At 41.0% G+C, this 27,697-nt stretch overlaps 2 protein-coding genes and 1 long non-coding RNA gene across 3 annotated transcripts; all 3 read right to left on the bottom strand.

Moving 5' to 3' along the window:
- Positions 1–326: 326 nt before the first annotated feature.
- On the bottom strand, positions 327–7,274 carry pnn (pinin, desmosome associated protein). The gene is made up of 9 exons (XM_034858330.1): positions 7,068–7,274; positions 6,482–6,559; positions 4,831–4,902; positions 4,233–4,308; positions 3,903–3,997; positions 3,653–3,728; positions 2,680–2,835; positions 2,326–2,464; positions 327–2,197 (listed from the first exon to the last, which is right to left on the bottom strand). The coding sequence occupies exons 1-9, from the start codon at positions 7,178–7,180 to the stop codon at positions 969–971; spliced, it is 2,034 nt and encodes a 677-aa protein (XP_034714221.1). The 5' UTR covers positions 7,181–7,274; the 3' UTR covers positions 327–968.
- Positions 7,275–7,384: 110 nt separating this feature from the next.
- Positions 7,385–26,126, bottom strand: LOC117935809. Its single transcript, XR_004654823.1, has 3 exons — positions 26,032–26,126; positions 14,505–14,508; positions 7,385–7,395 (listed from the first exon to the last, which is right to left on the bottom strand). It is a non-coding gene; the product is annotated as an uncharacterized LOC117935809 (long non-coding RNA).
- Positions 11,377–25,129, bottom strand: LOC117935807 (F-box only protein 33). Its single transcript, XM_034858331.1, has 6 exons — positions 24,558–25,129; positions 21,999–22,109; positions 19,323–19,483; positions 18,910–19,118; positions 18,427–18,724; positions 11,377–17,656 (listed from the first exon to the last, which is right to left on the bottom strand). Exons 1-6 carry the CDS (start codon positions 24,989–24,991, stop codon positions 17,391–17,393), a joined length of 1,479 nt encoding a protein of 492 aa, XP_034714222.1. The 5' UTR covers positions 24,992–25,129; the 3' UTR covers positions 11,377–17,390.
- Positions 26,127–27,697: the final 1,571 nt, after the last annotated feature.

Here is a 27,697-nt window from a genome sequence, read left to right as displayed (position 1 = left end):
CCTCTACCACCCATTTTGATGAACTTGGCGTTGAAATGCAAACTTTTATACAATTTAAAATGTATCGACTGAACATTGTCAACTATCTTAATAGTTTAAGTGGAATTTAAAGCAAAATAAAACCCCATGATTGTCTAGTTTAAACTATTTTAATCAATTATCTTTGGATTGTGTGTCGTTTACCAGAATCCAGGGGAAATTGTGATGGGTATTTAAGTATTTCGACATTCAACAGACCAAACAATTTTTGGAAAAATAATCATCCTATAAGTTGATACTGAAAACAGCTGCAGCACTAATATCACTTAAATACCACACAACACACATTTCCTCTAATACCTGACTTTTAATTTGAAGCAGATCGATACAAAACAAACCCAGCATTTGAGCAAATCATACATGTACCCACGTGATAAAGATACAAGGGCAATGACATTCCTCAAATAGTGAAAATACATGAGGATCAACATGAAAACACAGCTACTGTATGTTAATGGTTACTGCTACCATAACCACGAATACCCCCAGCACATGGCATTAGAATGAAAAATTGAAAACAAATCATTTTCATCATAATACCACAAAGACCTTCTTTAAAACCAAAATGCCAGACGGAAGATAAAATGACACGACTAAATAGAAATCTCAAATAGTCTCGCCCGTCTCATAGCTGTTAGTTATGCGTGCAATTACAGAGCAGACAGATGCACCCCTAACTAAGAGTCCAGTTTACATTTTCTTTGCCAAGTAAAAGAAAAATAGAAGAAAATTATTAGCAGTCACCACTGTTTCAATTCTTTTTGACATTGACTTAGAAATCCCTACATTGTGAAATAAAATCCTGTTAAAAGCTCAAAAAGCGTGTGGCGTTTTTAGGGGAAATGTTAATATTTTGTGTGTCATTAATTAAATTGTTGATTTCACTGTATTTGCCAACTTTACCATAAAATGGCTGAAAAAGAACCAGATTAGCGTCTCTTGTCCTTCCTGTCTCTATCTTTATGCTCCCTATCGCTCCGGGATGACCTGCTCCTCCCTTCCTTGCTCCTCTTCTTGGATCCCTTTGAGTCCCTCCCTCCTCCGCTACTTCCTCCTCTCTTGCGGAGGCTTCTATCTTCTCCTTTTTTCATGTCCCTGGCCCTATCGGACGGCCTCCTCTTCCGCTTACTGCTTTCGCGGCTGCGACTTCGGCTGCTGGACGAAGAGGATGAAGAAGAGGATGATGACGAAGAGGAGTGGCTGGATCCGGAGGAAGAGGAGGAGCTTCCGCTGGAGGAGGAGCCGGACGAGGAAGATGAGGAGCTGTTGCTATGACTGCGCCCCTTCTTTGGCTCCTTTGCCTTCTTTCTCCCTCTCCCCTCTTCCTCCTTAGAGGGTGCAGGGGTGGTGCTGGGGGCCCCCTTGGAATCAGGCAGATTTCGGGGTGCTTCATCCTCCCCCGGTTTCACTTCTACAGCCTGGTTCTCAGCAGCTGAGGTCTGGCCCTCGAGGCCTGGGATGATACTGACATCCTGCCCAGGCACCGTGGAGGCTGTTTGGGGTTCTGGGGTGGGAGAAGATCCCTGGGTCTCGGGGGACTTAACTGCTGGTTCCTCTGCAGGCTGGCTGAGCTGGGGCTGGTGACTGGTGTCTGGTGCTTCTTGACTCGTTATGGTTGGTTCAGAGGACTGAGTGTCCTGGGTCTTTTCATTCTGGAGATCTGTAGGCCCCTGTATACTGACTGTCTCTCCCTCCTCTGCCTTACTCCTTTCGATCTTCCCCGGCCCGCTTTCTACCTCCATCCCCTCTGACCCTGGACTTGCCTCCTTTTTCTCCTCCTTTTTCTCCTCCTCTCTGTCTTTAAACCCTTCCTGCCTTCCTTTTTTCTCCTCACTGCCCTCTTCACCCAACTCCATCCCCTCTACCTCTTCCTGCACTTCCTTCTCTCCTTCCTCCCTCTTAACCTTCTCTACCACCTTTCTGTTTCCCTCCTTTTCCTTCTCCTCTTCCTCATCATCCTCATCCTCCTCCTCCATCTCTGCATCCCCCCTGTTACCTGTCACCTTGACTACCTGACCTGCTGGCTTACCCGCCGCCGAGTGGTCCATCCCTGTTGCTGCCGTGTTGCCATCCTGGTCGCGGTTTGGCTGTCGCCGGGGGCGGGACTCCATCTTGCTGAGGTGTTCGACAAAAGCCTCACGCCTCTCATCAAACACAGCTGTGCAGAAACCAAAACCAAAGAACCACAGGGGTTACAAAAAGATAAACACGCTGGATATGGGTACAAGAAACCCTTCTCTCTTAAAGCCTGGGTAAAATGCTTTCAAAAAAGATAACCTGGCTGACCATTTAGTTTCTTGGTGGAGTCGTCGAGGAGTTTCTGTGTGGCGGAGCACATTTTTCCAGGCACGTAGAATATATGAGGCTTGGTCTTGGTGCGAATGTATTTCACCAGACGATTATTGTGGCTGGTCCACTCCTCTTGCTGTCAATGGAGGAAAGAGAAGGTTAAATACAATTCTGACAAAGTACGAACTGTCTCATTTGTTTATCAATTGTCACAAAAAAACATTACACTAGATCTATGCATTGACTTTCTCAACCACCTCCAAATGCAAACATCTTCTTCCCCTCTGCAGTCGGCCTCAGCAACAAGACCCCGGACCCCCCACTGACATTGACTCCCAAGTATTTTCTTACCAGCTGAGCTAATTCCACTTTTTGTTCCAGTAGTCTCAGCTCAGTCTGTTTGGCTCTCCTCTCTTCAAACAGCTCTCTTTTATCACTCTCTGCCTTCTTTTTCTCAGCCTCAGCCTGAACCTCTAGCTTCTGCTCAATCTCTGTACGTCGCTTTTGCTGTGGGGGCAAAAAGCAAGAAATGGACAGAGACAGGATTAGGGAGGAGGAGTTAGAGCAAGATGAACACTGTTGTAGTGCAAAAGCAGCCAACGTACTGTAAATGCTGTATGTCAGCAGGTTTGTGTCCTTCATATACAAATATTAAATTAGAAAGTGATTTACCAAACAATACAATAAAGCATGATGATGCACTTAGACATATCCACATTACCAATGATTATTTACCAAAAATCTCATTGTGTAAATATTTTGTGAAAGCACCAATAGTCAACACTACAATATCATTGGGGTATCGATAGAGGTATTTGGACAAAAATATTGTGATATTTGATTTTCTCCATATCGGCCAGCCCTATCAGGAAGACTTCTATGCTTCACATTTCTATCCCAACCTAATCAGTTGCATTGTCACGGGCTGAATGGTAACTCAGTTAAACCTACCAGATTTACCACAATCTCCGTGAGCTATTGTGCTGCATTCAAACTTGAAATCTGTTTTACTCTCTGTCAGTTGTCATTTCAGGCATTATGCATGCAACCCTCTGCCACCCCATTCACCTCCTCCATCAGAAGCCCTGCTTCACAACACATCCATCCAGATCTTTGGGCTTCTTTTATCCCTTCATCACCTCCACCATTTTGGGGAATATCCCTTTATATCCACTGCCTCTTTACCCCTTACAAATGAACATTGTGATGGAGTCTAATCGCCAAAGGATAAATATTTCCCGATTATGCACCATGTTCATTAAACGCATTTCACTCTTAAATTAAATCTTTTCTGAATGAAATGCAGCTGGAAAATTTTCCTCACCTTCTCTGTGGAGACGTTGGACTCTTGCTTGAACTTCTGCAGGGTCCCCATCAGCAGGCCGAACATACGCCGATTCCTGCACAAGAACACAAACCCACCATTACAGACAACTGCAATTTTCAGTTGTACAATTAGTCCATAAGGTTTTGATTACTTTGGTTGTCATTCCCCATTTTCTGTTTACTGGTATGGTTTTACAAATATGCCCATAAATATCATGATGGCAGGCTAGTTGCTCATGTTGGGCTACCTCTGTTTGCCCCTCTCGTCAATGGTTTGATCTTGAATGAGGTCTCTGCGTGTTCTCTCCTTGGAGGTAGCTACTACAGACGACTGCAACGCCGGCTGAGGAAAGAAAAAAACATGAAAAAAGGGAGCAAACCAATTTGTTAGGTCCGTTTGTTAAAAAACACTGGATGCCTCAAATTCTTCTAAAATTGTATAAAATACTGTCTGAGCTGCCTTTCAGCCTGCCTAAGGCTTTTATTGTGTTTTGGTTTACCCAAACACTCATCAAATGCTACACTTTCCCACACATCTGAACGTCACTACCAACACAGAAGTGATAAACTCTTCTTACCTTTTTGACATCGTCATCATCCTCGGCGTCACTGTCGTGACGCGCGTCTCTCCTGGCCCTCTGGTCCCCCGCAAGCCTACAGACACAAAAAGATCAGACGCCCATAACAGACAGACACTTAATCATGCTGTTCCCATAGCTGTCAGTTACGCTAATTGAAGCCTCACATCTGTCAGATTACAAAGAATCTAAGTAATTCGATGCCTTATGCCCAGAGGGGCTTAATCTAATTACAAGAAAAGGGTACAAAAATAACTGAAAGACTGCAACAATAGACAACCACAGAACCGAAAAAATCTCCTATTTTCCAATTTCTGTCTGTTCTTAAATAGCTAGGATCCCTTCAGCTATACCAGCAAGTGGTTGAGTAGAAATCTATTTGATTTACTAATCTACTCACTCATTCTAAAAGCTTAACCATCATAATTCTACATGTATGATGACTAGCAGAGTGGTTTAACAGTTTTGTTTAAGTCCCTAAATGACCTGAGTTAAGATTAATTTCATCAACTCTATCAATAGGTCTGTTTATGAAATTGTGTGCAAAGCTGCGGTTACTATGACAGATGTGAATGCATATTAAAAAAAAAAATCTCACCTTAGCAGGGCTCCTTCGATGTCCCTCTGCTTGGCAGGGGGGCCGCCGCTTCCCATGTCTGAGAGACTACGCCTGGGAAAGGACACAGAGACAGTGGTTTGGGGTAATGCAATTTACACCGCTTGGTGGCTAACAGTCGAGCTCAGCTGGTGTCTGTATCAGCAGAACTCACTTCAAAAAAAGGAAATAAGGAAAGATCACGCAACTAATTTTTTAGTAGACCAGATTTACCAAATAAAAATAGATTCACCATGTTTACTTTATCTGCCAGAGCATATCCTGCAATTCAGTAAACATATATCCAGACATACTCTCCTCTTTGAAAAGCAGTAAGGCCGGCGAGAGTTACATGATCTTCACAAACACCACTTTGTAGAAAGCCATGTGTTGTGTCAGTTACTGTGGTGTTGTCCTGATGTTAGCAGCCCGCCCTCATCGACCAAAGCTCCTTCAGAACCCCGTCTGACTTTATCATCATTTTGTTGGTTCAGGTTTAAAAGCCAATCCCCGCTGCTATGATGCTTTACCACTCACTATGTGAACAAAGTTGGTACCAACGTGCTGATGACAGAATGTGACAATCAATGGTGAAGAAGTATTCAGCTCTTTAACTCAAGTAAAAGTATAAATACTACATTGTAAAAGTACTTTTAAAAGTAAAAAAAAATTACTTAAAATTTACTTAAATATACTAAAAGTACTAACTATGTAGAATAATATACATCACTGAACTGTGACTAGTGATCATATATGTGTTGATCACTATTGTTGTAGCTGGTAAAGGTGGGGCTTAATAATTTTATATATTGCTGTGTAGTATGACTAATCTATAATAATACATAATAATTTATTATATTTTGTATTAAAAATCTAAATAAAAAGTACTGTGAAACCTAAGAGATGTGGTAGAGCAGAAGAATAGTAGGGATCGACTGATATGGATGTTTTTAGTGCCAATATCGATTTGTTTTGCATCTGCCTTAGCCGATGACGGATACAGGCTGCCAATTTTCTTGAGTCATACTACTTTTGCTCCCTCAATTTACAATGCAAAAATGTAAACACTGCACACTGGATTCGTTTTTGAAATCTGCTCTGCCATTTCTTTAAAAATAATAAAACAAAAACATAGATCAGTTTCACTTCTGCATTCACCTTACATTCATATCACCCAAATTATATGTGCAATGTGCATCATACGGATGGATGCACTGCATAAAGTCACCTGTGTGAGGATAAAAGGCTTTTATCAACATCTACAACACAGCCTTGATGATGCATTGCTTGCTGACATATAGTAAGACATAATCAGGTAATCACAAAATGTCCTTTGTCAACACATTTCAATAATTTAAGAAAACAATAAACCTGAAAAGTAGCCATTAAAATAAACTGCTTGATTTGTAATTTAAGACTGTCATGGTGTAAATGGTGGAGGAACAGTGCATGGTCTGCCTGTGGACGCCTGTCTGTAAATAATGCTGGGTTAAATGCCCTTAGTTACAGTCGGTAAAGCTGCAACTGCAATACAGGAGGGCCATTTTTTTTTTATTAAAAAGTGCATGTCTTGCTGGCCATGTGAGAGCACCCCCGATTCTACAACTATCTGAATGAGTACATGAATACAGCCGTCAAGAGCACCCAGCTTTACCTGAGCAGGTTGATTCCTCTGCCTCTACCTCCACCTGGGCCTGCCATGGGGCCGCCGAGCCGACGGAGCTGACCCGGTCTGTAAACACAACAAGAAACAAGGTCAACACAAAAAAACAATATCATTAGTTCTGAGTCACAACACCTCGGAAATAAAAGATGACCAGTGTATTGGTAATGGTATGGTTACTTTGCTAGAAGCAGAGCAATTTTAGCACTAACGTTACTAAACAGGAGAATCTGTGGTGACACCCAGACGACGCATGCAGAGCATGGCTATAGTTGGCCTAGCTACTGGCTTCGATATTGTATTGGATATTATACTCCAAACCTAAGAGCAGTTAGAGTATTATTTAGTACTTTTGTGCGGCTAACCAATCAGCTTAGACGTAAATAAGGCGAACATGATTAAGTTCGGCTAGCATAAAACAATCTAAGGAAATCGTAGTGTTTGCTATCTAACGTTAGCTAACCGACTCATGCTAGCTAGCACATTACGGTAGTCAATTGAATGCTAGCAAGTTGGTTGCGTATCACTAGAAATACACCACAAGCAAAATAGCCACATGGGTCTTTTTTTCGTTTACCTTGATTCATTAGGATCACGTCCCGTTAATTTACGAATATTATCGTCCACATTTTTCAAGCTTTCCTTTGCTTTTTCAAGCTGGTCTTGCAAGCTACGCACCGCTACCGCCATCTTGCTTCCAGTTAGCGCGAATCACGTGGTGTTTCTTCTTCTTTTACCTTCCCTTGCTTTTTTTCTTCTTCTTCGGTTGTAACCGTAGCTGAAATTTTGCAAGTTTTTTTGTTCTTTATCGCCATCTGCTGCTCAGTTTAGCTACATCTTTAAAGTGGGAATTCATGCTTTTTAAAGTCACAATTTACCAATGAATTCAGTAAAATAACCTTTCCCTTAATGTTCACGTCTGGCAATTTACCGTTGCCTGAAATTGATCACGATTTTTTAAACATTGAACAAGACTGTGAAATGTATAAGAGCAAGTAATTAAAAAACCTACTGTACCAGCCTGTTGCTACTTGCATTTAGAATCTTCACACCCAGATACAATTACAAAAAAAAACTGTTTGTTTCAGAATGTTTCTTGACAAACGACTAAAGGGATTTAAATCAGCTATGAATTTTGTTATTAAAGCACTGAAAATGCTTTCATGCAAAATAGTAATATAGGAGACCTTTAATTATGACCCTTTCTAGAAGTTTTTAGGAGTGGTCTTTGAGTCACATCCCCAGGAATTATAGTACCATAACATGTACTATAGCAGTCAGTCAACTCATAATGTATGACTGTTTACTTGTATTGTGATATGATACCTATATTGCATTATACATGTACATGGTAACTGTGGGACCCACAAAACCGTAGCCTTCTGTTTCAGCTTAATTGCATAAGACCAGCATGATAATCTCATTACCCAGATGTGAACAAGCTCTCTGTCTGAGCTCTAAACAAAGCCGGTAACAAACTAAAATGAGCAGTGAGCCTCCTCTCGGTTGCTTCTGCCAAATGATAAAGGCAAATATTTAATGTATTTAATAATATATTTAATAATTAAATTTGTAGGGGTGGCTTTTGGCTGCACCATAGTTATTCGTATCTATGGCCTTCCGGTTTCTCTTTCCCGAACAAAACCTGTGATCATTGCTGAAACGTAAATCCTCCACCTGAGCGCCGAGTGGCTAGATTAGGTAACTCCATAGGGTGAGTGAGTACTGTAATAGGTTGCAGTTTCTCTCAATATTTCCTAGTAATGTTACTTTTCTAAATCTTAATTTGTATCCTGTCTTATATTTGTATTGATTAAACGTGTGGACAGAGAGAAAATCATCATTCATCCTGATCTGTAGCCATCGGTGTGCTCGGCGTCAGTCTTTCACTATCTCTCTCTTCCACTGACCTCTCTCTCTGCTCATCACTAACCAGCAATTTCCCGTGTATTTCCCAATACTGTGTTGTCATGGTGACAGTGGTTAAAATCTGTGATCTGTCAGAATAGTATCTGTGTATAGCATAGACTGTATATTATTCATATAATAATCAATATACAGTCTGTGTATGTACCCAGCATGCTGCTGAAGCTGAAAACAAGAGGGGAACAAGACAATGGAAGCAAACTACTTTTTCATGTTTTTATTCACTGACTAAAAGAAGAGAAGCATTCATTCAACATTAATTCAAATTGACATTCGGCAGGTTGACCCCTCGAGTGAATGCCAGAGGGTTAACATGGAGGTTTGTAACGTACCCTCCCTTTTCTCCACAACAGAACCATGGATCAACACTGTTCTCTATGATAAAAGCTGTCCTCACAGCTGGAGAGGACTCTTTCCCTGCACACTAAAATGAAAATCAGCTGGACAGGTTTCAAATCAGAGGTTTATATCATTTTAGTCTTTAAAAAACCATTTCACAGATGTAGATTAAGCCAAGTTCTCAACTAAAAGGTTCTTATATATGGAGAAATACAGGTAGGTTTTCGGAGTGGAACTTTTCTTTGCTGGTTAGAACAAGTCTTAATCCATGCCTTCACTCACATGTACAGATCAGATAATAAAGGGTTTAAGAATCAAATGAAATGTAATTTAAATATTGTACATGTCATTTGAATTCCAGCTGTCCAGCTGTGTTTTGCGTTACATCTGATTACAGAAAGAAGGCAAAACCCACTGCTATGTGCTCACTTTACCAAACACAATCACACAGGAACATAACGCTCAGAATATTCAACATTAAGGATGGTAAACCCATTTTCGCGAAAAACACACAACAACATAGCTTCTGATTTACAAAGTCTGTGTGATTTTATAATATACTTCATGTTCATAAATTGAACCCGGACATGTGTTGCATAAGATTATACCATGGTAATGCATTGTTGATACCTAATACAAATATGCACTGTGTGAGTTTATATATCTATTTATATAGTTTATATTTCTTCCTCTATGGTTTTCTTAAGACGTAGCCGGGCGCTGTCAGCACTGCTTGTGCCCCTTTGTGGCCACTAGTAAGACTGCTGTTATTGCAAACTGTCCTGATTTTAAACAAATGCACAACATTCGTACCACGATAAAACTGGGGCCATCTAGCCAGTCTCACAGAGACCAAGAGTGAGCCCGCCGTCACCGCTGCTGTCGCTGGGCTGGCTGAACAGAATCAAAAGATCTTAAAACTAAATGATAAGATTTCATAAATCATCATAAGGCCAAGTATTGTCATTGCAAGTTCTTATTAGTTTACGTCTTCATTACTACTGCTTGGCAGTGAGAAAAAGAAAAACTAAAATATAAAAACTGAAGGAAAAAAAACCAAATAGAGAAGAGTTTGGATTATATGCATTCCTCTTGCATAGTTGTGCGGCTGGAATGAACAGCAGGCCTGCCTGCCTGGCTAATTAGGAAGTTTGGCTCTCCAGACTTGACAAGAAAGACTTTGTTTAGCAGCCAGAAACCTCAGAGCCACGGGAGCTGAGATCTTAATGAAGATAGTTGGCTGACACTGAGCAGGAATATCTATCAGTTCCTTGATATAGCCAGGCACTACACCAACGTCCGGGGTATGCACCACAGCTACTGACAGAGTTTGGCCAGGTTATGGTTTTTTTAAATTTTATTTCTTCTCTAGAAATACAATGTGGCGAAAGTGTAAAATAATTCCTGTTAATTTCACCCTTATGCTAAGATCATCATTACAAGCTGGCTGTAAAATTTGTTCTCAGCTATGGCTGAAATGGAAAACTGGAGAATCCCAACTTTCTCTAAGGCTCTCAGTGTGGCTAATGACCTTGCTCTGTGTGTACCTCCTCTTTCCTGACAGTATATCTAGCCTTATACACATCTACCTACATCTGTTACACAGGACTGATTTAATATCAGTGCAATGCACATCCAGTGTTTTCTCCTAAGTTACATAAACATTTGTCAGGGTTTTAATGAGATTCTTCACAGTCCAGCCCTATGTGAGCCCATTCAATGTCTGGTAGTAGTCCATGGTCATCGCATTTAGGGAAAAACATAAAACAACAGGAAGCATCTGAAATCTCACATTGTGATGAGGAAACCCAGTCTCTTAATGGTAATCCCTTCAAAAACATGTTTTAGGCCAAGAAGCATCTTACTACCTCTTTTCTACAGCTATTTTAAGTATACTTTCACAACATTGCAAACATCCAGGAAGTCAAGATTACAAACTCTCAAGCTGGCAAAGAGTCTGGGTAATGATCTAAGTGGAAATGAAACTGTAATGTCGGATGCGTGTCTGCCTGTGGCTGAAAGCTGATTTAGACTGATGCAGATCTGACACAGTTGGCTGCTTTGGTACTAAAATAACCCAAGCTAGTCGTTCACACATCTGTCCATATCAATGGTATTACTTTTGGTTATTGAGTATTAGCACCCAACTCTTAGTAATGTGTATGCGGCCTGGTAGGACAGATGTACTCAAATCCCTGTGTATCAACAGCACTGCGATCACAGCAGTTTTAATAAGCTTTCAAGTCCAACTGTCTCAGATGGAGTACACTAGAGGGCTGCTATATGGATTCAATTACCCATCAGGCCACAAGGGTCCCAGTAACTGCTGGTAATGGTCTCCTGAAAAACTGACGCCTCATCTCGCCTCTGGAGCCTTTGAAACATTTAATGGCAGAACTCGTTAAAAGTAAGGCTCTGAGAGCATAGATCCGTCTTTCTGTGTGCACACAGTGTAGTATAATCATACACAAACCTCTCTCTGAATATGGTGTATAAATAAGTCCAGCCCACCCTCAAGGTGCCCCTGTGTATCCATAGGGATTATGCACTGTCACTTCTGTGTGCATTTATGTGTGTACTAAATACGCAGACAAACTTCCTCTTACTGTATAGTCATGGTCTTTAATCTGTCAGATTGATTCAATAGGTGAAACCAACTTATTTTGTAAAAAGAGAAACTAGTCTTTATGTTTAGCACACAGTCAGTGTCAATTGCTTTCACACTTGTGACCTTTTGTGTACCGGACACAAAAGGCCGCAAAATGCCCTCAGGATGCTGAAGCATCAAGTGAAAGCAAAACTTGCCATTGCAGAAACACATGTTAGAAACACAGTTCTTTAAATAACCACTTCTAAATGGTATCGCACCTCCACTGTGCTCAGACCAGCTGGTAATCTGGTGTCCCTTCAAAAAAACAGACCAACAAAGTAAAAAAAAGAAAGACATTTAAATAAAGTCTATATTTCTTGCGGACACATTAGCCTTGTAGCAAACTGTTTGCAAGTCCGATGGCCTGAGCGACCCCCATGTGGAATGTCCTGTTCCTAGCAGATCTCTAGCAGCAAATAAACTTTACAGCTCCAAAAGCCTGGGACTAAACACTTCCCATCAAATTTGACCTTGGCCACAGGCTTGACGTGCAACATATCAGATCAGGCACACTGGCATGTGTCCCAGCTGGGAGGCTACAATCTGTCAGAAAGTAGCTTCAGGAAGCATCCGGGGGAATGTTTAGTCCCTGACGTGTTCTGAGATTGAACCAAACTCCTCGCCTTCCTCGCCTTAAGTTTTACATTCACTCACTCCTCACAGTGAAACAGGTGATGGGGGTAAAAAAAGAGAGAGGGGGAGCAATATGGTGGCCAGACCACTCTGCTTCAGCCTTTGTCACACTACAGAAGGATACTGCGCTGGACTAGAAAGGCCTTGCTTTGCTCTATGATGCCTCAGCAACATGCATTGTGTAGACCCTGAGTGCCATTCACAGATAGGAATTTGGCCACATTGTACAAGCTGTGCTACAACGCTTCTTACTTTTACTAAGTAACATTTGCTGGTTATAAATGTCCAACTGCACCTTCCATAACACACTTTCTACACAGCTAGTGTGAAATCCTATATTTTCTTAACATAGGGTCCAGCCACTAACACAAAATTGGCCAAATGTTTGCGTGCAGGTCTGCTTTGGTCTCTTTTCACGCCAACCACAGGACAAAACTGTTGACATTTGACCTGGTCCAGAACAGTATGGTCCATAGTATTTCAACAGCGTGGTAGTAGTCAGGGTGCGAGTGAAGTGGAACCACTAAGAGTAATGGAAAAAGAAGACTTGTTGAAGGAGAAAGGTATTAGTAGAGTAGGAAATAATACTGGACCAGCCTCCTGCCAGTGTGTGTGTACATGGGCACTTCAGATAGACTTGTGTCTGGGTTAAGTTTGTTCCACTGTGGTCTTTGGCAGCTTAAAACACAACAAGGGAGGAGAACAGATCCAGTGACTCCTACTACTCTTATAAGTGAGCTAGAGGCCTGAGCTACGTAACTTTCCCTCCTCAGCTTTTTGAAAACTGATTGTACCCTGAGAACAAAGAATTTTCTGTTGCGGTTTCCTGCTGCAGTAGATGTGATAAAACTACACTGCTGAACATGAGCAAGCCCCCCCCACCCCCTCAATACACACACACACACGCATGCAGAGAACATGACGGCTGCACTAGTGACGACTTGTTCAAACACACAGTCAAACCATCTTATTTACACACTACTATTGGGTACACTTTTGAAAGCTTACATGTAAAGCGTGCTTAGAACATACAGGCACGCTCCAAGAGAAAATAAAAAGCATGTGTGCTGAAACATCTTCGGAAACCCTAGCTCCTGTAGCTTCTAATGCGGCTTCCCTAAGGAGTGAACTAACTATCACGGCAACAACAACAAACAACGCGAATAACTTGGGGAGAGCAGAGGTTTGAAAAGCAGTAAGACTCCAGAAGCTTTCAGGCACAAGATGGCTCAATATTTAGCTATTAGCGATGATACAAAGAGATCAGGGATAAGTCGGGGTTCCACTGCTCCATCGTAGTTTTTAAAACGCTATGACGTACAGTGACCATGTTTGTCACTGAGTGTAAAGTTATTTGCCTATCAGCATTGGCTTACTGGCAAAACTTTCTCTCACCTCTTCTCTCCTTACAAGGACAAAACAGAGCTCGATCCACGCCGTCTTCACTAACAATTTAGTGTCTATTAGTGAAGAAACAAAACTTAACAGAATCCCCCCCCCCCCCCCCCCCCCCCAAAAGTCATTGTTTTGAAGTGCCTTTCTGCTCTCACGCATATTGTCTTTATAATCCCTCATCTTTCTCTGCACTTTTGAGATTGTGAAATATGTCTATAATCGCAAATTGTCAAAACATGAACTTTTGATAACGGAGCCTCCATTCAGGAAGATTTTTTCAAAGAGGCATGGGAGTGAAATTTATGATTAGAAGAGGACTTTTTTATAAATTATCCAAATGGGAATATTTTAGTTAGATGAAATTTGTATCCCGCTCAAGCTGACCATGGTCTTGAGAAAAAACCCACAGCCAATCCCCTTTTATCCCGGGCAAAAATAATTTGTCCGGTCAAGACTACAGTAGAAATCTACTGTGGGGCCCATAGCGTGTGGGGACCTGAGAAGACAGGAACCAGAGGAGGAAACACCTGTGGTGGATGAGGGTGGAGTTTGTAAAATCAGCTTTTTAAAATAAGTTGTTAGTAAAAATCTATTAGCTCCACTCAGGTGATCCTCTAGTTTGAAATTACAATTACAAGAAGATTGCCGTGATTTCCCCCTCCTTATCAGGTGATGCCTATACACAATATAAACAGCTGAAATCTCTCACATAAAAGAGCAAAGTTGAGCTCTAAAAAAAAAATGAGATGACAGGAAGAATTAGGAGGAGGGGAGGAAGAAAATAAGATAAAAACCAACATATTTTGGTCTGAATGTGTTATGTTGGTATGGCTATCCCCTCTGGAGTGTTTTGAGTGTGCAGCTCTCTATAAAGCCACAGACAGCCTGAGATATGGACCAAGGACTAGAGATATTACCATGGCCTAACCATCAAGGTACCTTAACCGATGAGCAAACATTTAGGAACCACTGGCACAAATTCTCTCTGAACCTAGCAAAGTGCTGGCACACTGAATAACTCAGGATCCATATAAGTTCATGGGAAAATTGCAGGTCAATCTTGTAAACTACAGACCTTGATATGGACCTTCACAGTCTGCAGTGCTATTGCACCGACCTCTAAAGCGTCATGGTGTGCAAAACAAGCGAGCTGAAGCCATTTGGAAGGGTAACTTTCCTAACAATGTCTTGCTAGCAGCATTTACTTATGCATGTTACAGGTGCTCTAAAGCCCAACCCAACACTTAACTCGGCTCAAGAAATGCTTTAATAAGACACCAGTCTACCACAGCTGTCAGTAATAACCGTTTGGTAGTCACAACAACACTGGAGCTTCAGATGTAAGCATTCTTGGCCCAGTTATCCACTGGTCATACTCACAATTAGCTTTGTGTGGAGCACAATATATTTGGTCAACAATGCTGGGTACGTGTCCTGAGCCTTGACATGCTTGTACTTCCACAGAGCCTGAATCACATTATTTAATTTATAAGTTTTGGCCCAACAGGTCCATTGACAGCATGGATTTTCCTTCACTCCACAGCCGCTCTCTGTCCTCCAACAACATCTACTGGAGATGGAAAACATGTGCAATGAGCAGACTTGTTTTGCCATTCTTTAGTCTATCAACCTTAATCTTTAAAAACAAATGTATGATTAGGTTTACTGATCCCCCAACCAAGGTGGAGCGAGGGTTTATCAGATGGCAAGATAAACATTATTAATAACAACAACAACTGTATCCAGAAAACAAGGGGCCGTTTCCAAGGCAACTGTGCCTCAAGAGGAAAAACAAAACAAACAAAAATTGACGACAATATCTCACACCAATTGATTGTTTTACATGCTGTACTCGACATTATCACCACCGCTGTCCTGGTCATAGTGATGTTAAAAGCCTACCTGAGACTCACAGAAATACGCCCAAGGTTTTGTTGTGTTGTAGGTGCCACTTCTCCAAAAATGTACCCAGTCTTGGCTCTCAGTGGAACCCATGTCCAAATGCATTTATTCAGTAGCCGTGACTGTTGTGGCAAGATATGCATATGCCAAATATCTGAGGCAAATATAGCTATACAGTAGGCCATTCAATATAAAACAATAATCCCAAGTGGCCAACCGAATGGGAGTTTAGTTACATTCAGTGCATTTTCTTTTCCCTGTTCTTTATAGAGAAATGTTTCACTTGAAAACATGAAATCCGCTATTGAGAGAAAACTACTTCCTACCAACAATCTTCATTGCTGTCATGGCAGCAAAACATGGGTTTGTTATTTGAAACCTCTGAATAGATGAGCCTACAGAATACTGGTTTTGTTTGCATGGCCACACCAAGAATTTGGAGGTAGTCACAAAGATTAATCACATATATATATATATATATATATATATATATATATAAAATCTCATTATGGAATGACAACCCAAATCATCTTCAGAATAATGCAGAACTATTTGTAGGTTTTGTAATCTCAGAGCCCTTCAAATTATGACGCATACTCCATTCCTTTCTTTGACTTGAATACTTCTTTTCTTTGACTCAAATACATTTAAATACCAAAGGGCTCTGGAACCAGTGATACCTGTCAGAAAGTCTTGACCTCTAATTGAGAGCAAAAGCAGCTATATCCTATTTCCTGAATATAGAAAAATATGCTAACATTTACTACCACCTCATTACAGATAAAAATAGAATGGAGCGAGGGAGGGGGTGCTGTATTGTGACAGGCTGCATTTTATAGATTGGTCGTCGTAAAACGAGGCTAGCAAGGCTTCCCGAAAAGTTGACAAGTGAGCTGGGTGGGAAACAATATTCTCCGTTACACCATCAGTAAGGTGCTCAAAAGCCTTAATATAACCATTGATCCGAGCCATAGCACTGACATGGTTGTTGCTCTACACAGCATTACAACTTATTAGCACCTGCCACAGTCAGCCACATTACATTGGAGATTCCCACTCTGCTGCCAAGGCTCTCTATCTAGTGGACAAGTGGACAAGATGCTCTTTCAGAGCATCAGAAGCAGGAGCTACGGTTGTGTTACCCAGGAAGCGATTGATAGGTTAGTTTACAAACTCCAACCTTTGCTAGAGTTGAGCTAAATCACAGACGTGTGAGAGCAGGAGGTTTAAAAAAAACAAAACAAAAAAAACATGTTCACAAGTAAAGCATTTCCCCCCTTAATCCCACCGGCCCATTACTCAACGCTGCCTGCCTGTCCTGTTCTCACTGTTAACAGGATAATAATAATAATAATAATAATATATCTGTATTTAAATACACACAAAGCCTTTACAGGCAAGGGGACCACCACACAGGAAAACAAGATTATACACAGAGCAGGGAGAGATGAACAGTCCAAGAAATCAAAGTTACATCATACAGAGGCTCTGGAGGTTATTACGGTGAAAGGGAGACATCAAGCTCTGAAGACTTTTTGATCAAGACCAGACCAGACTGGGCCATGCCAGAAAAGAGGGTATTCGAAGCAGCAGAGTATGAGTGACCCATTTTGGCAGACAAATAAAAAAATAGTCATGACTCATGTCTTGTCTGTGGTTGGAGCAGTATGACTTCTAACTAAATGAATATCAAGTTAATAGTAGAATATCCAAGTTTTAAAGGGATATTCTTAAATGGAAAATCTATTTAAAACATCAAAGATTTTATCCGTTTTTCCAAGACACTGGTTAACTAGATAATCAGGAGGCAAAACAGCAAATAATTTGGAAAATGGTAAGACGTGATTGTGTGCTAAAACTCCGGTGAAAGAAAAAAATAATAAAAACAATCAGCTCACAAAAATGATATTCATAGATTGTTTTAAGATCCAGTTTAGATTTCTCACTCAGATCTGCTTTGGCCTGGTTTAGATGTATGAGTTGACTTGGACTTTGTTGGTCTGGACTGGTCTTGACACAGTTTAGGCTGTGATGTGTTGGACTTGCCATCCCTGCCTACATGCCCATGCTGAAGGCGTGCAGCTCATGGTGGAAGTGATGGGTGGGTTCGGACAAAACCAGGCTGGAATCCAGGCAAGGGTGCCAGACACGGGCGAGGCCCAGAGAAACCTCCTTGACCAGGTTATGGACCGGGTCACCATCCATGCACACTGCCTGGTCCGGATCAAAGTCGATGCTCTCCTCAGAGACTGTCAGGACGCGAAGGTTGGAGCCACGCAGCCGAGAGATAGCCACCAAATTATGGGCCCAAACTGTGTAACCTACAGAGAGAGATGTGTTCAGGGAGGTGGACTAATCATGCCAATAACAAGGATAAATAATGAATATTCTATACAGCTTTACACTCAACCCAAAGTACAAACCATGACCTAATATATGATGATATACTGGTTACAAATCTAGACTCATTAGGAATGGGATTCTCTTTTGTCGCTTATCATTTCCTCATGTCAAATAGTTGCCTAGATGCAACTTTGACTCAATTCAATAAAAACACAATGCCATTAAATGATAGTTGAATGCACTGACAATATTAATTGCAATATCTCAACCATTTGCTGTGCAGTATTTGAAAAAATGTGGAAGGAAGCAAAATTTCTAACATGTTTGAACATGTAACTCTGCATTTATCCTCAGCTCATTTTTTGCTGCTAGCAACCTCACTGCTTGGTTCACCCACTCTAAATCAGCTTTGTTTCCAAACATAGCAGGAAGTAGTTTTCAGTGAAAATAAACCCACTGTATGCTACATCCGCAGCACCAAAAATCAGACAAAGTTAGGGATTAATTGGAATTGGAATAAATATAACATAGTAGTGACATGTAGTTTTTAAAGACAGTACTAATTTTCCCTGTCAAATAAAAAGCTTTTTGGATTACTCCAATCAAGCCTGAACAATTTTATATACTACCACTACTATGCTAACCACTACAACCACTTGTGTTTGTCATCGTAAGGTTGGGCAAGCACTGGTCAGAATGAACCTGAAGTCAAGCACTGTACATCCCCGAAACAACAAGCGGAACTCACCATGTATCACCAGTACAGCCAGCTGAGTACATCTCCACGCCAAGAGGACCAATGGGTCTTCGTTCCGATTGATGCTGAGGTCAGGGAAGTCAGGGTCATCCCTCAGGAGCAGGAAGTGAGTCAGCGTCCTGTTGTACTGCTGGGAAATGAGCTCCAATGTGGCCTCAGTTACAAGTGTGCTGTAACTGTCGAGGTGGAGCCGCTCGAGAGGAAGGCTAGGCTTAAGGACCCCAAGGAGCTCTGAGCTGTTGACCTCCAGGGCCATGATGTACACTCGCAGGTTGGCACTAACACGAATCTGGGGAGGATCAGGCAAACTTGACTGATGTACACATGAAGACTTGACAAAAAATGTGACTGCTGTTTCACTGACGTAAGGCATTTCAACACTCTTATTTTTTCATTAAATAAAGCAAGAGGTTGTCCTGGAATAACTAGCAGAGGGCAAACAAGACTGAGTAACAAAGATACATGTTGCATTACCAGTGCCTTCCAATCGTCGTCTGTAGCGGTCCCTTCTAATGGTTTAAACTCCAGGGCGGCGCCATTGAGCAGCAGGGAGATGCGATGCAGTGGAGTTCGACGTGGAGAAGCCAGCAAACCACAAAGCTCAGATGTCAAATCAGAGAAATCCAGAGCCAGAGAATGAAGATTAGATAAACGATCCAACTCTGATGGCGAGATGAGGGGGCCTGAGGGAAATTCAGGAGTGATTACAAGTTGTACAAACATACTATTAACATGTACTACAACTACTACTTTTGTCGTATCTACGGCTTCAACTGTTGAGGATTTACACCGATACAACCCAATTTCCATTGTTTTTTTTTAATTGAAGCTACTAATTCATTTACACAGTTACAGACAAACATTTCCAGAAACACACCAACACATACCCAGCTGGTGGTCCAGTAAACTGAGGTGCTGCAGGGTCTCGGCTGAAGGATTTGACAGGCAGGCCAAGGAGCAAGGAGTCACCAGACCCAGCATGAAACTACAAGACAACCACTGCAGCTGCCTGCTGTTAGACAACAACTCCATGAACAACTGCTGGATTCTGCAGAGCAAAAGGGAGAAGAGAGGGTGGAGGAGAATTTGCGTCAATGCACTATACCAGCATGAACACAGCTTCCTTCAAGTTAAATTAAAGTTAAGACTCAATGGGAGCCATGTATGCCAGTTCAAATGAAATTTAAGACAAATTTCCCCCTAAAAATAAACCTTAAGTGAAGAAGGAAAAACAGCCTCAATATACTTTTGTGCAAATAGAAAGATATGCAACTGAAAACCAAATTGCACTGAGATCATTTTACATTGTACTGCTTTAACAATGTAAGACCTATGAAACCAAACAGAACATGCTACCATATTAAACTTTGTTGTGGTCCTAAACACTTACTCAACAGCACAAAGACTATATTTAGGTAATCTGGCTAATTATATTTCAACACATTTAATTTTGGTATCGTCTGGCGCAATTCATGAAAACAGTCTGAAATCCTCTAGATTGTGCCTTAACCTCCAGACGTGTCCTATAAAGTAGAAGACAGAAGGTATGAATGCCACCCACCTTACTACCACTGAGTTGCATAACAAACCTACACTGGTTGCTATGAATGAGAAATATTGTCATTTAAAAAGGGAAAAGCCATACAAATTGACAATGATCTGTATATTACTCTGGATTAATGGGCTGTGTAAATTGAAATCCCCAAATTGATTATGCTGACACATACTATATGCGTATTGCATCATCATCATCATGGCCTGAAGGTTAGAGAAGAGAGCTTATGACTGAGAGGTTGTTGGTTCAATCCCCAGACCAACAGGATAAAATCTGGGTGGGGAAAGCACTTGTCCCTTTTCCATTTACCACCACTGAGGTGCCCTTGAGCAAAGCCCCTCCAGTGGAGCTGTTCAGTGGCCATCAGATTGTGGTTGTACTGGGCACCTTCCAGGTATTGTGAAGAAATAAAAATGAACATCCTAAAGTGCCTTAGTATGATAATGACATTACTGAGAAGGTACATGTTTTTAGGAAATGTGGGTGCAAGTTAAGAAAAAGTGTAACTGTGCTCATGTCAAATATACGTGGGTATAATCAATGGTGCTCTTTGCAATATGTGTGGAAGTTATGTAAGAGTTACATGACTTATAGGTACACTCCTCCTTTAGAGGAAAGCTGAAGAAGTCATTGGACCAGGTGGCCAAAAGGACCTGCCCCCAGCCAACCAATGGGAGAAGACTACAGCCGAGGAGTATAGTAAATAAAACTGTCTGATTTAGGGAATCAAGGCCATTCTACGGAGCCCCAGGTTGAAGTAGGGTGGTCCACATCCATGTGTGTCATGTAATCCTTTTGGTTTATTTCTTGTATACAAGTTTCCCTTCAATATTCCACCTATAACAAACCCCCTCAAATGCAAGAAGTTGATTGTCTTTTCTCAATAGGACAGTGTCAGTATGAATGTGTGCAACTGTGTGAAAGTGATCAGGGTGGCCTGCAAAAGAGAGGCTGCCTCTCAGTAAACATTTCCTGAACAGATAAAAAGGTTAAATAAAATAATATATATAAATAAAAACAAATGTCTACAAATTAATGCTGAGATTATTTTCTAAGATTATAAAGCAGTGGCATCAACATCTTCAGATTTGAAAGCAGATTATGAAAAATGTTCTACTAAAGCCAATATCTATATGATAAAAAACCACATCATTTGCAATTCTCAGTCTCTAAAGCACCCTTCTGTTCAGAGACTGCAGATCTACAGCGTCTGCTGCAATTTAAAGCGGCCTCGGCTACATTATTCATTTATACATTAACAGTTCGTTGACAGAAAGCTGGACACACAAAGTGAGTGTGTTCAATGTTTTGTGTCGTGATGCTGGAGATGCTGTGTGCCTGCTGACTGGATTATGACAAACTACACATTTGCAAAATGTATTGTCCTTCTGAAACACTAAACACACGGTTTCCAATTCCAAACAAAAGTGCCAACAGTGCCATGTAGTAAATTATACTTTCCCACATGCACACAAACATCCATGCCAGTCATTAGCACCTTTCACTGACAGATTCTGCAATAGCGCCACAATGAAGGTCTACCACTGCTGTCTTTGTTTATTCACACAGAGGGACATGTCAGGCTTTGACCCAGCAATGTACATCTGCTGAACTAAGGCCCCGACAACATTTTGGCTAGTCTCTATAAACATATCTGCATATGAATGCAGATTAATTAAAAAGAAAAATGATAATAAAAAGATAAATCTGAAAATCGTCAGTAAAAAAGCCGATGGGTTCCGAGATTGCATTCTGGCCAATGCGATCCGCCTCTTTTGCTCTCCACATAGACTGTTACATGCATGCAACCAAAGCCCGCTCAATTGCTATTTGGACTACAAACGGAATCAAGAGCCCTTCCGATACCAAAATCTTGTTTCGTTGCATACGGATTCTGCCTTCACACATAAAGATGTCGGTTTAGATATTACAATGCAAGTAATACTGAATCTAACCATTTTTGACATTCAACAGAAAATTTATTTTATGTTGCCATAATCCGGCTTACTCATTGATCTTTTTATCCCCCTGGTGAATTTGGTGCAGGTGGGAGCTGTCCAATAGTCCCTCCTGCTGGAGAACACCGGTGTCTCCATACAGACTCAGCTTCCGCAGGTTTCTAGAGAGAGAGGGAGAGAGAGAGAGAGAGAGTGAGAGAAAGATATACAGAATAAAGAAACCGTATTCAATTTCATTTCGATTTATGTCAACAAGTTATTTTAGCAAAATCTTTGAAGGTTTCTACAGACAGGTAACAGGTATACATTAAAAACAGTTTTTCTCTTCTAGTCAATTCCCACCCAGGCATTTGAAATGAAATAAAAACTAATATGCGAAAGTTCTGCCTTTAGTTATTTTCTTCAAGATTAAACAATCTGAAAACATCAGTGTGCTGTGCTAGCATTACTGAGACATCTGTCTCACAATGACAGAAGTATACCACATTACATTTGTCAGGATTCAGAGAACCAAACCTGTTCACATAACAATCTCAACATAATGTTTTTTTCCATCCGTTTACTCTATCAACATTGGAAGTCATTACTTATGTAAAATATGTATCAAGTTCTTTCACATTGAATGCATAAGGGGTTCAAACAAGTATCAGTAGCTAGACAAGGGGTTAGGTTTGAGCATTTTTTAATCCAAACAACATGAAAAATGGGGGTTATCTCTTACCTCCATCTAATCCAGCCCAGTTTCTGTATATTGCTGGGTTGTCTCCTATCAGGACAGATTTATTGCAACTATGCACTTTGCTGCAGTGCTGTCTAGAACCCATTATATCCTGGTCCCCCAAATAGATTGCCAACAATCAAGCAGCAGACTATAAGCAAAAATGTGATACTTTGAAAAGCAGGCATGGTAGGCGTAGACATCACAATGAATCCAATTACATTCTTCCAAAAAGAAGGATTGCATCAGTTTTGCTATTTGGAAGATTGCAGATGTAAGTTGTGGAAAAGGATTATCATGTGTGCCGTGCAGCCACACATGACATAGGCCTACCTACAAGGTACTGTGTGCGCGCATTATGTTTCCCACTTCCTGTAAATCAGCTGAGAGCTGAGCTGAGCTGCCTCCTCTGTGAAACCAACAGCAGTCTCATTTGCATCTACTTAGTGTGTGAATTTGCTAGTAAAAAGAACACTAAGATATATATATTCTCATACCACACATGTACTAGTACCAGACAGTGGAGGTGGACCAATGTTAGCTGAATGAAAAACTCGCTTTTCCTAACCTGATTCCATGGGAGCTAAAGATAGATGACAGCTATTATTTGTCCTATTAGTCTCAACCGGTTTGGATTGAGAAAAATGGCGATTAAAATAACATAATTAGCTGAGTATGGCACATTTTACTATGACATACTTCGGAAAAAAATAACCACTTGCACAGTCAACATTTTTATTGCTGGTTTGTTTATGGCAGAAGGAAACTACCCAGGACCTGCAGTAATTCCTTTTTGGTTAACAGACTAGATCTGAATTGCTGTTCCATAATACTAAATACTAGTCTTCATGGCCTTTATATTACATGAAAATTAACACACTTTGTTTGACACCACATTTAAGAATCAAGCAGGTTCACTGCACAAACTGACGTCTGGATGTGGTGAATGTTGTCACATTAACAGAATAAATACACTAAAACTTTAAACCAGTGATAGAATTAGTATGCAGCAGGGATCTGGGACACAGGCTAGGTCGTCAGTACGTTTATATTTTTATTTAAAAACTGCTCAGTGAGAACAAGTGAGACAACATAAATAGTTTCAGCAACCCTCAGCAGAACTAAGACATGTAGTGCACAGCATTGGATGGGTGCTATTTCAACACAACAAAGCACTGTAGAGAATAATAGAGAATGTGGGAGAAGGTATAATAGAGGGAAGTTCTGCACTGAAATCAGGAATCTTAACATTTAAAGTAACGCTTTACAGAACAGTAATTTACATAGAAGAAATTAGCCAAGTGGCTGGATTTTATGTATGGAGCACATCTGTGATTACATCCAACAGTATGCGACGACATACCAGAGCTAAATGTGACATGCACTATATGTCTGTGTGTGTCAGTGCTGATATCAGCAAGTCACAGCTAACAATGCGTTCTCTAGCCACCACCAGTGCTGTATTGTATCTGCTGGTATGAAGACCCCAATGCAACATAGAAAATAGAACTGGCAACAAAAGAAACGCAGACAAGCGTTTGACTTGACATTATACATAACATCATTATTTGATGACTCTACATGTAGGACTGCAATAAAATACTGTCTCTTAACGTAGCTTGATTAACAACGTCTTTAGAGATGTTAAGAGACCGTTGGCTATTAACTCCACCGCAAAGACATGACCCTATTAACGTTACGTAACTCCGTCAGGGTTTGTTTATAGCTAACGTTAACTGAGCTAGCTAGCTAGCTAGCTTGCTGCTAGCTTACTGTGATGCACCAAATAATACGAAGTTACAAAAAGGAGAGGTTATCATGTCATCATCATCAAATTCCTGAAATTGAATATAAACAAAATGTATAATGGACATTTGGAGTCCAACGTTACCTGTTGTTGCGGATGCTGGAGAACACACACAACACCTGGTCCAAGTAGGTGGCCATGGCGTCTCTCCATCGCTGGGAGAGCTGCGGGTCGCTATCGGGCTGGTCCATCCTGGTGGATGACGGGTCGTTGTTTAGAGGACTAAGGCAGCCTTCCACCGGTGCGAGTTCCAGTTGAAGCTCCCGCACGAAGGAACCGAATTTACGCATGAGGAACTCCAGCCTCGGGGTCTCCTCGGAGTTGGAGCTGCCGCCGTTACAACCACCACCTATCCGCAATTTGAGCTCGGTCCACAGCGCTGGGTAGAAAAGACACTCCCTCCATCGTGAACACACGGCCGAGGCCCGGAGCTTGTCTCGGTCGGACAGAAAGGAAAATATGTGGACAATAAGCTCGCTAGGCAAAGCCATGGCTCCGACACCCCCGCACAGAGCCATGGCGAGCTGAGAAAGCTGCTGGCCGAATACCAACCAGGTATAAAATTAATCTTGCAACCGTTCTTAAAAATCGGTGCGGTGGCGGCGTAATACAGCAATGCTTCTTCCTCTCGTTGAAAACAAACCGTTTTTTTCAGCTTTGCCTTCAATACTATTGGACCGCACCACTCCTTTTCAGTGCACGGGGAACAATCAATCCGCGCAAACATTACACAACCGGGATACTTGTCATCAGTTGTGTTTGTTAAAAATATGATTTTTTTTTACCATATTAAGGATTTAGTGTACATTTCACCAGTTTAATGGCAATCAGTGATTGCATCACCTCGTTGTCAAACGAATGGTTTAGTCCTGAAGTGCTGCTATTTTTGCCATACTGCTGTGCTCCGCGGGAGGGCGGTGTTTCTCTTTAATAAACAACTCAAGCCAACAAGTGATCTTTATTTTGGAATTTGTTCCCATCCAGATCCCTAGTTCACACATATGGTTCACATAATACCATATATTATATTAAGAGGTGCATACCCTACTCAAAAAACAGAGGTGAACATAACCACACCTCAACATAAGGAGAGTGACAGCAGCATGGCAATCCCAACAATAGTAATATGCCTCGTTAAAGTAGTAGTTAGGCCTGGTATTTATTACATGGCTGTTGCACTGGAACACATTTATCTCACAGCTGTGGAACACACTGAAATTGTATCTGTAAACTATAGCTTTCATTAAAGAAACCAACAGATTATTTCTGTATTGAAACACACCTCTTCAACTATGATTAATAACAATAACTTTAATTTGCATCCAGGTCCCTGTGCAGACCAAGAAGGCTATGGAGTGTGGACTGGCAGCTGGAGTGGGGCTAATTCACCTCCTGGGCACCGACGAGGTGCCCCTGAGGATGCCTCAAACCCCCAAACTGCTCCAGCTGCGCCTGTTGTGGAATATCCAGCTTTTGAACCCACTCAATGTAAGTTAAGACAATGGTACTCAGGCCTCATTCAGGTCAGAGGAATAGTGTCATTCAGGCAGAGGAATACTTCAACTTTGTGCCTCCATAGATGATGGGAGACGTAGCAGCTGTATGATAAGACAGTGCTGCTCACCCTGCCAAGGCCACAGAGCAAGTAAACACTGTGCTGAGATATTTGGGCGCCAGCAATATCTTTGTTTACTTTGAAGGTTCGGATAAACTTTAGGCCTCCAGCATGAGTTTAAATATTCCTTTAGGAGGACAGGAACTTCAGACGTTGGGATGGCACAACACTGTACTGTGTAATCCTAAATTCTCCTCAATTGGGAATCCATTAAATACTCCTGTGTAATTCATCAGGTATGTGTAACGAGTTGTGCTGCTCCTGAGTTTTTCAGAGCCGTGCCATGGTTTACCTTGTGCTACCGCCTACATTGCATGTGTGTGTATGAAGAGGTATTTGCGAAAGGTACAATTAAACTGCAAATTACAATGTGGATCGTGTGAATTGAGAAATAGCCTAACAAAAGTAATTTGAAATTTGACAATATATTATTTGATTAATGCAATAGCATTGTGTATACTCAACTGCTCCAGTGAAGCTGCTGTGTGTGGGCAGGTAACCTTTTAAGATGTAAACACCACAGTTTGACATTAAGATTCAGTTTCTTTTGTCAACATTATATATTTAACCCAAATATTATTAATCAATACACAACATGAGCTATTGTAGAGTTCAAACCTGTGACACCGCAGTTACAGTTCAGTCTGTCTACCCACGCAGGTCACCCTTCTTTCTATGATGTATGGTTTTAAAGACTTAAACACTTTGGGATGTGATGGTAGCTATGACTGTTAGTTCAAAGAGCTGGATAGTCATTCAGTTCCACTACAAGAAAGAAGTACAATGACTCAGCAAAGCACCACCAACGAACCGAATCCTCCTTAAAAGTCTTCATCTCTACTTTGCTTCTATCTTGTCCATTCTACTTCAGTCACAAACTCCTTATTTCCTGACAGGGAATAAGAGGAGACGAGGCATTGAGAGAAAAAGAAAAGAAGATTCCCTGTTTAAGTCTAAGTAGTAAACAACTTACAAGGTATTCTGTAGAAAAGAATATTTAGAATTGTACTTCCAGTGATTGGCTTAGTTATCTTATCATGAATGTACTGGCATGTCTGATGTAAAAGCCCATCTTTTGTGATGGTTTTTGATCTACAAAGCCTTTTTTCTTTGATGTGTTAGTTAAAGTTACCGCTGTTTTATTTATGTCACATCAGACTTATTCTCTTTAAAGTGATGATGAAATTGCATTGTGAGAGACTAACTAGCTTAATATAGTATGTTCTAAAATTGACAGGCTTGTTGCACACCAAAGCTAAGATAGGCCCCCTTATAATAATGTGTTTTGTGGGGTTATCAATGAAGAGCCAAATCACAGATATGATGTAGCCACAAATCATGGTATAACTAAATACATGGATAACATTATATTTGTTTTTATAGTTAAGCAATAAATTATAAAATTACATCACAAGTTTACAATTATAACCGTTACAGTAAACAATGATTTCCAATTCATTCTGAATCAACCAACCAATCAAGAGGCTGTAAATAAACACAACACAGAGACACTTAATTGTGACCTCTCCTTTTATTTTGTTTAACAAGACTTACTATTTAGTCTGGGTAGCTTGGATTTCTAGTCAGAGACACTGTTAGCAGTGTTAGC

This window comes from Etheostoma cragini, chromosome 20 (assembly GCF_013103735.1).
Source record: "Etheostoma cragini isolate CJK2018 chromosome 20, CSU_Ecrag_1.0, whole genome shotgun sequence".
NCBI classification, from domain to species: domain Eukaryota; kingdom Metazoa; phylum Chordata; class Actinopteri; order Perciformes; family Percidae; genus Etheostoma; species Etheostoma cragini.
Note: the sequence above shows the minus strand (reverse complement) of the source record. Positions and strands in the feature narration are given on the sequence as shown.